This window comes from Herpailurus yagouaroundi, unplaced genomic scaffold (genome assembly GCF_014898765.1).
Source record: "Herpailurus yagouaroundi ecotype Mexico unplaced genomic scaffold, PumYag 222, whole genome shotgun sequence".
NCBI classification, from domain to species: Eukaryota; Metazoa; Chordata; class Mammalia; order Carnivora; family Felidae; genus Herpailurus; species Herpailurus yagouaroundi.
In genome coordinates, this window is record NW_024412453.1 from 3453380 (window position 1) to 3464996 (window position 11617).

Genomic DNA, 11617 nt, shown 5'->3' on the forward strand with positions numbered 1-11617 from the left:
AAAAAAAAAAAAAAGAGGTTAGAGTGGGAGAGAGCCAAAGCATAAGAGACTGTTGAGAACTGAGAGCAAACTGAGGGTTGATGGGGGGTGGGAGGGAGGAGAGGGTGGGTGATGGGTATTGAGGAGGGCACCTTTTGGGATGAGCACTGGGTGTTGTATGGAAACCAATTTGACAATAAATTTCATATATAAATAAATAAAAAAAAAATAAATAAAACTTTTGAGTAGGGATATGCATTCTAGGAGTCAAGAAAATGTGTCTTTACCTTTTGTTAAAGTAGAGTCTGGCCTAGATTTTACTGAGCTATAATTCACCAGGGGATGACTCGGGTCTGGGTGTTATTGGATCCCCAAGACCAGGTTCTTGAGTCTCAGTGTCCTAGGAATGAACACTGAACTCAAGGGAAACAAAGCATGTAGAGTTTATTAGAGATAGCTCGTATACAATGGAGCCAACCAGAAAGAGGCATATCGCTCCCTAAAGGGGTAGTGTGCCAGGCTTATAGAGGCACTTTTCCAAAGAGTGACGGGCTGGGAGTGGGGAAGCATCCTTTAGTCCCACAGTCATTATCTTGTGGCTGTTACTTTTCAGTGGACACAAGACCATCACAGGATGGTTTTCCATGGTTGACATTCTTTTAGGGCTCCTAGAAAACAGAAATACTTGTGCAGTCAGGCTTTAAATTATTACTTCTAATTTTTCCCAGACAACCATTACTCCCTAATACCTGTGATCTCTCTTTTGTTCACGTTTCCAGAAGGAGGTATGGAAGCTTTTAACCCTTGCCTCAGACCACTGCCTCTACACGAGTGAAGTTCCTTTTGTTTTTCTTATACCTTCTTACGGGGAACACTTTTTCCTTTTTTTTTTTTTTTTTGAAATGTTAGCCATCTTTTCTTTTGTTGCCTGTGCTTTTTCTCTAGTCATGTTCCATTCTCTTTCTCATTTGATGACTTTTTTTTTGGAAGACCCTCTGTTTTTAGTGATCTAGGAAAATCATAGCACCTGACCTGTTGTAATTGTTTATTGATTCAGAGAGCAGCCAACTCTACCATTTCAGAAAGCTTTCTAGAGAATGAAAGAGGCATATCTTACTACAAAGGTTTTCCTTTTCTTTCCTCTTCCCTTCCTTCCTCCTTCGCTTCCCCTCCCTTCCCTCCCCTCCATCTCCTCCCCCCTCCCCCATGGGTCTCTTTCTTTATTTCTCTCTCCCTTTCTCTCTCTCTCTTTCTTTCTTTTGGACTTTCAAATGATCCTAGGTTCTGGATTTCAGTGTGGATATTGGGTTTGACTACATGAGAAAAAAATCAGACAAATATTTTATTTATATATTTTTAAAACTGTCTGCATTATGCACTGACAAAATTGAATACGTTGATGTTTATGGAATGGAATGTACATCTATCTTTTAGTGAAAATACACCATGAATCTTTATGCTTTTATCAGAAATGGTTTATAAAGAATCATGAACTGAACATGAAATTCTAATTTTTCCATATATTTAATATTATGAATTCATTATGCTGAACAAAATGATCATTGTAATTTCATTGCTTTACATTTAATATTTTATCAGAAAGAATACGTTTTTACTAATAATATGTTTGACCTCAAACTTATTTTGTTTCTTCCTCTCTCAGATAGAGCCTCAAGTATATCAAGGTAAGATTTAAGGTTTTAGTATTCTTTGTAAGTTTTTTTCAGTACTGGTGTTTGATGTGGGTTTTAATTTTTTAACTAGGGATAAATATGGTGACTTCTGATGTCTAATTGACTTGTTAACTCTTGAAAATCTTTCTCTTCCCTGTTTGGAGGCTAAGTGACAATGTGGAGGGATTTGGCATCTCTTAAGAGACCAGGGGAGGAAAACATCATAGGAGGAAGGAGAACAGGATGAGGGTAATTTTGCATACGAATGGTTAGGAAACAAGTGATGATATGAGTCTGAGGTTTGCAATGAGTACTTTGCCATGACATGGCTCTTGGTGAAATGTGAAGATGAGAAAACCCTCTTTGAGTCTAAGCTTAGAGAAGAAGCCAGATATTGCCAGGCAGGGTGTGTGTCACAAGAGAGGTTTGAACCATGGTTTTGAGTCTGAGGTGGAGGGAGCCATTCATGCCAGGGGAGAATGAGAAGTGAACGTGATGCAAATGGGGGTAATGTATTCCGCATGGGCCCTATAGACTGTGGTGATTCTGTGGCACTGTGTGTTGAGAGCCAGGGTGGCTGCCTGACACTTAGTAAGCCCTCAAAGGCTGGTGCTCATCACTGTGAATGCAGCAGTGGTCGCAGTGAGAAGAGCGAACTCAGGGCATGAGAGCTCTCACTCTGGGCCACTAGAAGAGAAGTTTGCACTTTGAGCTTGTTAGAGGAGTCAGGGTTCTAGAGCTTACACGTATAGTGATCTCAGTGAAATAAGGTTCCTTGGGTTTAAAATGCTACTAAAACTTGCTTTCTTCAGGCACAATAAGAAAGCAAAAAAGTTAGTTACACCCACGTGTCAGATAATGTGTCTCTGCTGCTAATACAGTGGGATTATTCGATGTCACCAGTTTGGTAACAACCTTAGAAATTGTTTTATCTCTTTTTAGTTAATTTACAGCAAATAACTGAAAAGATCAACACAGTGAAGAAAGAAAACAGAGAGCTGGCTGAAGCAATATCCATTTGGGAACCGAAGGTAGTATTGCCCTTTCAAATATATTTTTTGTGATTTTATTTCAGTTATTTCACCTCTGGTAGTTCATCCTACTGACCTAGTTCATGTGTTGTAGAAACACTCCCAATTCAAGACAAGCTTCACAAATGTAAAGAACTACCTCTATATTTGTGAAAGGAATCACACATTAGAGACAGGTTTATCTACATGATGCTATTTTTGAATTCTGATTCCTTTTTCATATGTTTTATATATAGATCAATGAATCAAAGATACGTCTTCAAGAAGCTGAGAGAAGAAGTAACATTCACTCTGCTGAAGCTCTTAAATTGAAAGTAAGAATCCCATGGGGATTCTGAGCCACCGGGCTCAGTCAATTGAGAATCCGACTTTGGCTCAGGTCATGATCTCACAGTTCGTGAGTTTGAGCCCTGTGTCGGGCTCTGTGCTGACAGCTCAGAGCCTTGAGTCTGCTTCTCTGTGTGTGTGTGTGTGTCTCCCTCTCTCTGCCCCTTCCCTGCTCATGTTCTGTCTCTTTCTGTCTCTCAAAGATGAATAAACGTTAAAAAATAAAAATAAAAAAAAAGAAAGTAAGAATCCCTTCTTTGCCTGGATTGCATTCTAAAAACACAAGTAAAATAATGAATTATTATTACTCATTCAACATGTTTTGTTGAAGGAGCACATCAAAAAATTTTGAGCACTTTACTTAAAATTTAAATGACACCCTTCAAAGTGCACTTGCTACCTTACAATCAGAGAGAGAGAGGAATGTCAAGAAATCGGAAGTGATGAGTTGGCTGCTGAGTTTTACTGTAACTTGGCTTTGGAGGCTTTTTGTTCATTGGGTGAGGTGAGCACAGCATATTCTTTTGCTGTTTACCACAGTAGAGAGTGGGCCTCTGGGAGCCAAACCTCCATCCTCACAAGGACCTGGAATTTCACTTAGGACCACCCTGAGGAGTTTTGCTATTTCAAGGACTAGCAAGTGTCTTTTATTTTCATAGCTGGGTAATTACCACCTCATTCAGCCCTGCCCTCCCAACATATGGAGAAAATCCCCCAAGACAGTTGAGAGATGAAGGGCAATAGCCAAATCGTATACTGCCCTCCTCCCTTAATGCTGAACAATGTTCAGTGTGAATATTCCCCTAAGAAAGCCATTTGTGAGCTCTTTGACTTGAACTATATTCTATGTTCTTTGCCTTCTCATTGTTATATTTATGTGGGATCTTTCTTTGTTGCCATGCATAGTCCTGCTGTGTTAGGTACACTCACAATGTTATGCGGTCATTATTTCTTGAATGTCTTTTTTTCATATCTGTCTTTTTTTTTAATTTTTTTTTTTAACGTTTATTTATTTTTGAGACAGAGAGAGACAGAGCATGAATGGGGGAGGGTCAGAGAGAGAGAGGGAGACACAGAATCTGAAACAGGCTCCAGGCTCCGAGCTGTCAGCACAGAGCCTGACGCGGGGCTCGAACTCACGGACCGCGAGATCGTGACCTGGCTGAAGTCGGACGCTTAACCGACTGCGCCACCTAGGCGCCCCTTCATATCTGTCTTAAAGTCACAAGATGCAAACGGTCAATTTGAGGATCCAGAACTGAGAGCCGTGATGTCCAATAACTGTGAACTGGAAGGTATGTTGTCTGTTGGGGAGAAATGCCCATGTGGTGGCAATGAGTTTGCTTTGGGAAGGGAAGGAATAGCTTCCTGCCTTCGTGGTACTTGCCCTTTTCCTGTCACCCCAAAACCAAGTCTCATGTCATGTGCACACACAAAAATAAAATTCATTTTTTGACAGAAAGTAAAAAGGCCCTGGAGGACAAGTGTAATGCATTGAGGTCTGCGAAAGCAGTCAAGGAAGCCAAAGTCAGACAGTTGAAGGAGAAAGCAGGCATCCTTGAAGAATTCTATGAAGAAAGAAAAGTGGCTATAGAAAAGTAAGATGTTCATGTGATAAGAGTCCCAAGTACTATTGTATGAAGGCATGTGGTGGCCAATATAGGTAAATGTATTTCTTTTAGAATTGGATCCAGAGTATTTTTGCCAAATGCATTCAGTAGAATTGTGCCTGCCCTTCCTACCTTGCTTTCTGTAACCTGCATTTTCCTTTCTGTCCTTAGTGCTTGCCACACATTGTTGTGTCATGTACCTAGGGTGGAAGAGGGAAGGCATTAATCACATTGATACCTGGATTCCCTCTGGATCCATTTACATTGTCCTATAGGTTTCAATCCCATCACATTGTCCTATCAGCCGGGAATTAGGTCATCTTTGTTCAGCACCAGACTTGGGTCAAAAATATCTATGGGAAAAAATGGAATTATCTTGCTGTAGAAACAATGGACAGTGGTTTGGGATGCCATCAGTACTGGATCCCTTCATCCAGTCTGCAAGTGAGATTTGCAGGAAATGTGTCTCATGGGTTCATTACAAATTTGGTGCACTACTCACATGTTTCCTCTTTTGTCCAGTATTTTCTTTTGTTCTCAGGAGGAGATCAGGGACCTTAAAGTCCCTCATTCACATTGAAAAGTAAACTCTTCCTTCTCTTCCCTGAGACTCAGCTTTGTGTTAGTCCTTCCCACACGTGGGGTGGGGGCTTCTCTGTCTCACATCTTGTTTTTGTTACTTTGTAAGCTCTGACCACCTCTCTATCTTTACCCCCTTACAACAGAGCCACTACATTACAGCCACAGACCAGAAAGCATTTGCTGAAGGACTGCCTGAGAGGCCAGAAGGAAATGCATGTGTCTTTCTCTGTCTAGTGCTTTTGCTCAGTTTCTAAGAGTCTTTCAGTTTTGCATGTGATTCTTGAGTATATCCAGTGCCAAGTTGAAACCCTTTAAAGCAACACCATGAACTAAGTAGTCTGAGGGCAGCACAGCAAACCAGACTTCTGAAGCATTGCCTTTTGCTGCCTTCACTATCAATAAACTCAGTCTTGTTAAAGACTGGATTGACTCCATGAAGTTGATAGTTTTCCATCTGAAATGTATTTCCTGGAGATAACAGCCTGACTGTGGGACAGTTCACATCATGTTATATTTCAGTAGATATTGCCACTCTAAGATTGGCCTTTTCCTCCACCAGGATCTTTGAAGGAAGAGGCAGGGGTTACACTCCTGTAACTCCTGTGTGGGAGTGATTTGCAATGCTGGTGAAACCATGTCCTGGAAGGCTATCTTTCATACTGAGTGTCTGTGTCTGGGTACAACTTTTGGACTGAGACTCAGTGCGTTGCCCCATGGAGGTATAAGGCAATGATGATCCCCTGCTTCATCCTAATGGGTATAGCTGGTCAGGCATAGTTTTTCACGTTGAACTGAAATGAGCCTTCACCATCTCGAACAAAAGACCAACTCTAGGAAGGCACAAAGTACAATGTTATTTGATGACTTTATGATGCAGTAGAAGCAGAGACCTCGAAAGACCGCTCTGATTGCAGGTGACTTGGCAGCAGACAGAGGTTGATTTTTCTTTAACCTTAAATGGGGTCTTCATTTCTCTGATTGTGTTGTCAGTCTGTGCATCTATGGGAGGACAGTGTAGGGATATTTGAATCTAGGCCTTCAAGTGAGCTGGGAAGTTAAAAGGCAGAATTTCTGGACCTTGGCTCCTGGACTATGTATATATCTTTCTCATCCTAGAAAGCTGGATACGATGAACTGTGAACTAGTTGCAGTGAAGAATCAGATGGCAACTGCAGAAGAAAATCTGAAAATAGCTACAGAGGAAATACACAAGGACAAGTGAGTTCAGATACTAATTAGCAGAGGCTCATGAAACCCCTGTTCATTTCTTAGTTTGAACCTTGGTACAATGGGTGAACTCCATTAACGTAGTATACAAACGCAAATTTAGAGGACATATCTATAGGGAATTAACAGATAGAAAAAGATAACTATTAGAAAGAATAAAACAATTAAGTTACTAAACATTTCCACATCTCCAGTGCTGACCTGACCATGTGGAAACTTCATCCATGCCAATATTCCTGAGGGGTGGTGTCAAATGCCATAATCTATAGGAAAGCAGTTTGTTATAGGATGAAATTATACCCATCAACATGGTAGTGCCATTTGATGGCCTTGGTCGTTGCAACCTTGGGAAACATGGTGAGTACAAAGGAGAATAGAGCTTTATGATGAAAGGCACTTGTCATATGATGAAAGATTGAAAATGGGAAGGAATTCAACAAACTCTGAACCCTGTAGGCAGGGAATAATGAGTAAGGAAAGGATGGAACAATCACTTTGGTCCTACTGTACACTTATAATTATGTGAAAAGTGTTTCCTGTGTAAGGATAAATTGTATTAGGAGACAGATATGAAGTTGATGGGAACATGGGCAGATGATTTAAAATCCTGTGCAATATTAGGCCTTATTTGACGAACGCAATTGTAACTCACAGGCAACAAATTGAACAAAAATGAGAACAGCTGCAACAGGCAGAGCTCACCTTCAGACACCAGGTAACTTGAGTTCTGCCTGACGTATTAAACCCTTAGCACCTCATGCTGGCGAGTGTAGTGGCCCTTGGAATCCCTAAACACGGGCTTTTCGTTGTTGGCTTTTTCAGATCGCAGTTTATGAGAAGAATGCTCAGCACAACTGGGTAAGTGTTTTCTTTTTTCCTCCTCTGTCTCTTTGGTGCACAGTCTGGCATGACTGAAGGTGGATGTGCTTTTCTCCCCCAGATCAAGACTCAGATCGGGGAGAGGGCGATGGCAGAGGAGAGGAGGGAGGCGGCCCACTTGAAACACAGGTGGGTGATCTTGACATGTGTTTTTAATGGTGTGTCGAGGGATGACACTTGTGCTGTTTAGTGTCTTGTAGAGGACGTGGTGTTGCAACTCTTATGGAAGTCCATTCTTTTTCTGTATCCAAGACTGGACATGATGGAAGGAAAGAGGCTGCTTGAGGGATACATGAGGCAGAAACCAATGCCTGGAAGACCACAGACCCAGAACCCTCCAAGGAGAGGTAAGGAGCACATGGTTATTGGCAGCAACCTAATTTCTTCTGTGTAGCCTGTTCCTGGGGCCTGGAAAGAATCACAAGAACTAAGGACATCAAGTTGTCTGAAGGGGTGATAGGAGGGTGCCCCAGGCAGTGGGGCACTTGTCCCTGTGACTTGTGGAGCTTATGCCCCTCCCCCAACTGCAGACCTTCCCACCTCCTCCAGCATCCCCTAAGTAAAGAGATGAGTCTGGAGAGGTGACATGCCATCATGTCACATGGCACATGGGCCTCATCATTCTTCCTACCTTGACTCAATTTTATTTTAGTTTTGGGGGGGAGAAGGTCATTTATTTACTATTTTTTATGTTCCTTTATTTTTGCCTTATTTTTTCTGAACCATATTCCTACATTCCTAAGTTCAGGTTCCATATAGCTTAGTCCCCTGATGCTATCAGTGCAAGTCTGAAGCTTCAGTGCTAAATTCCCACAGTTTTACTTTTCTCATTAGTATAATATCAGTCAAGTATATTTCTATTCAGAAATAGTTACATAATACCTGCTCACATGTGGAAGGCAGCTTATAGATAAGCTGGAAGATTGAACAATTCGCCTGGAGCCGGAAGAAACACACCCATGCTCTTCTGTGGAGGGTTTTTGATGTTATCCCAATCAGTGCTCTCATTTTTATTCTTATCTGTAATGGGATGGTGAGTTATTACCCCTAATGTACATTGAGAAATGGCTATTTTGGTGACGCTTTCCAGATTTCTATTTGAACTGACCTGTTGCAAGTTATTTGACTAATTATGAAGAACACGAACCAGGGCCCTATGGTTTCTTCATTAACAAGATGGGATGGATCTCCACTTATCTTTGGGGTCACCTAAGGCTTGTGGGTTACTCTCTGCCTCTCCTCATGGTATGAAGTGTGGGGAAAAGTTTAAGATGTCACAAAATGTGGTGTTTGTTTGAATTCTGCACAGCCTATTAAAACCGGAATAAACCTCCATCCCTTCTAGAGCCTTTAGCCGATCCAGAAGCTGGTGTCGCTCCCGTAAGTCACAACAACAAACACTCTACCAAAAATGCAGAAGAGGACAAGGTAAATGCTGGGGCCATTTTCAGTTGTAAGTCTGTCGGGAAACCCGCTTTTGCAGTACAGCATGCTGTGGCCTCTTCCCTGTTTTGTGTGTTGTGTGATATGTCTGCCTGTTTCTGTTTTCCAAATGCACAGCCTTAACCCAAGAGTCTACAGGCTCCTCTCTTTGCAGCCTGTCATCGTTTTCTGGAACGGTTAGTAGCCAAAGGAACTTAGAGGTTGAGGGGACCTATGGCTTTTCTCATGTGTTCTGTAGATAACCCCAGGAAGATACACTGCACTCCATACTAAAGTCTCTAGGCTTGTTGACTACTACTATACCGCCTCTCTGTGGGATCAGTGTTGTTGTTGTTTTCCTCTTTCTGGTCATGTGATTAACATGTTAAAGCTATTTGTTAATTGGAAATGTGGAAAGACTTCCCTCTATCTTTACATTGTGTGCCTTGTACAACTTAGAATGCACAAAGACATTGTCATAACTCACCACCTTCACCACCTTCACGTCTTTGTTGGTAAATGAACTGTTGGGAATCCTTTAAAATGTATCTTAGGTAAAAATATTCTGAACACGAGGTCCTTCAGTTGTGTTCATATGAGCAGGTTCTGTTTGTCTCCAATCAATGTTAGAGCTGATACCATCGCTTATGACACATCCATGGAAATTTATACCAAAATCAAAACACCTTTGCATTAATTCTGTTACAGGAATTTCAACCTCTTTTTTTCCATAGGGTATATATTACTCTGTGTCTTGTACTGTGCTCAAAATCAGAATTCCTTATGAATTGAGGTAAACACATGTGGGCTTAGTAGTCATTGATAAGTAATATGTTCCTCACAGCAAACACTTTCTCAGTTACCCTGCAAGACTCCAGGCATCCCCAACTCCCCAGTGGTCTTGTGGGTTTTGACAGCAATTCCCATTCCTGGCAGGGCCCACAGCCTGGGCAGGGAGCTTGAGGACAGCATGAGATCTGCAAAGAACTGCTTCATGGATGCAAGCACAGTGCACAATGCAGTCATCATCTCCAAAATGTCAACTTTACCACAGTGCACATAGTTCATAATCTAAATACAGTTTGTTGTTTCCCTTGGGTTTCTGAAAGGTCTGGACACGTATGAAAGAATGTGCTGGAGATTTGGGAAATTAAACTTGGTCTTAGGAAATGCCTAAGTTTGTGTGTCTCAGTGAGACTAAAGGTGATGACAGGTTGTAGATCAGCTGAGCGGCTTCCTTGGCCTTCAGCCTGAGTCAGACTCTTAGTGGGGATTCAGGGTTGACCAGAAGCCACCCCTGCTGGACTCCTGTCACCACACACCTGCATCTGCTGTCATCACCCTGCCTGCCAGTTTTCATCTCCGAAACTTCCCTCACAATATCCTGAGGCTTTGCCTGTGTTCCTGCTGTCTCATCCCTAATACCAGCTCCCAGTGGAGCCATCTCAGAACCTCAGCTTTGTTATCTGAGAAATAGGGATAGTGTTGGGTTCTGAGATCTGTATGATGAAGAGGTGACAACCACATAAGGAATTTGTAAAATAAATGGGATGAGTGGGCACTCACCCTCCTCAGTGTGTAAATGAAGGTATCTCCACACAGAAGCTCATCAAGAGATGTTCATTCAATTCCATTAAACTAAGAGTATAATGCCTGAGGCTGAGAGATTGGCAATCCCTGTTTCAAAAGATACAGCAAAGACCCCTGTGTTTTCCCTATTAGAATTCAGGTCCTACTTCACACAGGAGGAAAAGATAACTATGAGAAAGTGTACATTCAGGGATCTATATCTCAGACCTGAAGACAATCATCTTCCATTACTGGTAGACACACAGATGCAGCCACACAATTAAGTGTTCGTCCAAGGTATATTTTCAAGGACAAAACGCATAGAGGAGAACAGAAGATCCCATTGCTATAACCCAAAATCTCTTTGCCTTTCAGGACAACTTGAAGTTTGAAGAGGACCCTAAACTGTGACCAATAGGCTGTGGCGATGTGATATATTGAGAAAAGTTGTCTGATACGCATATTTGAATGAATCCTTTCCCTGACCATTCCTGTCCCCTCTATTTTGTCTGTCCTCGTTTCCTGTAATAAACCCATCATAGTTCTGCCTCTGTGTCAGTGTCTGCTTCCAGGAGGAACTACGGTCATTCTATTTTGATGCACACAGTGTGACTCCTGTATACACTGTCACAAACAGGTAGAATCTACAGTAATAGGGACAGAAGACAAGTCATTATTTGAATTGTAGTGACTGCACATGTCCCCCTGGATCCTTCTGGGGTGGTGGACACAACCTTCATCTAGATCTGGTGATGGTTGTGTTCACTCCTCAGTAGATACTCACAAGCACACGGCACTTGCTAGTCACAGTGGTGTGTGGTGATCAGCAAGACAGCCATCAGTCCCCAGGGAGTGGCTGATTTCTGATTGCAAGAAATGGATGAGGGGTCAGCAGTGTCTCTGGTAGAACAATGAGGAAACCCTGCATTAATCCAGGTGTTGGGGACTTTTCCCACCTACAAGCTACCTCACAGTAGCACTAATCCAGGTGGGAGCTGAGGTAGACTAATGGTAGTAGTTTTCGGGGTGAGTCTTATGGTGTCCCATATTTCTCCCAGTGCTTTCTTTTTTTCTTCTAATTTTTGCAATGTTTGTTTATTTTTTTGAACGAGAGAGAAATACAGAGCACAAGCAAGGGAGGGGCAGAGAGGGAGAGAGGGAGACATAGAATCCAAAACAGGCTCCAGGCTCTGAGCTGTCAGCCCAGAACCCGACCAGAGGCTCAAACTCACAACTCACGAGATCAAATCTGAGCCAAAGTCAGATGCTTAACTGACTGAGCCACCCAGGCTCCCCTCCTCCCACTGTTTCCTTAGTG

At 42.2% G+C, this 11617-nt stretch overlaps 1 protein-coding gene across 4 annotated transcripts in view; it reads left to right on the plus strand.

Moving 5' to 3' along the window:
• Positions 1–9649, plus strand: part of LOC121019427 (transport and Golgi organization protein 1 homolog) — a 20929-nt gene extending 11280 nt beyond the window's left edge. Inside the window, exons 3-13 of one of the 4 annotated variants that reach the window (XR_005785579.1) lie at positions 1643–1664; positions 2595–2683; positions 2920–2997; positions 4233–4305; positions 4470–4608; positions 6319–6420; positions 7084–7144; positions 7252–7287; positions 7370–7437; positions 7561–7655; positions 8654–9649. Coding sequence is in view for 2 of the 4 variants with exons in the window: in XM_040458861.1 (XP_040314795.1) it covers positions 1643–1664; positions 2595–2683; positions 2920–2997; positions 4233–4305; positions 4470–4608; positions 6319–6420; positions 7370–7430 (564 nt within the window). In the remaining 2 variants the exon portion in view is untranslated. Of the gene's footprint in view, positions 1–1642; positions 1665–2594; positions 2684–2919; positions 2998–4232; positions 4306–4469; positions 4609–6318; positions 6421–7083; positions 7145–7251; positions 7288–7369; positions 7438–7560 lie in introns of those variants that run through there. The other 3 variants (XR_005785578.1, XM_040458861.1, XM_040458862.1) reach the window with 3 other exon arrangements.
• Positions 9650–11617: the final 1968 nt, after the last annotated feature.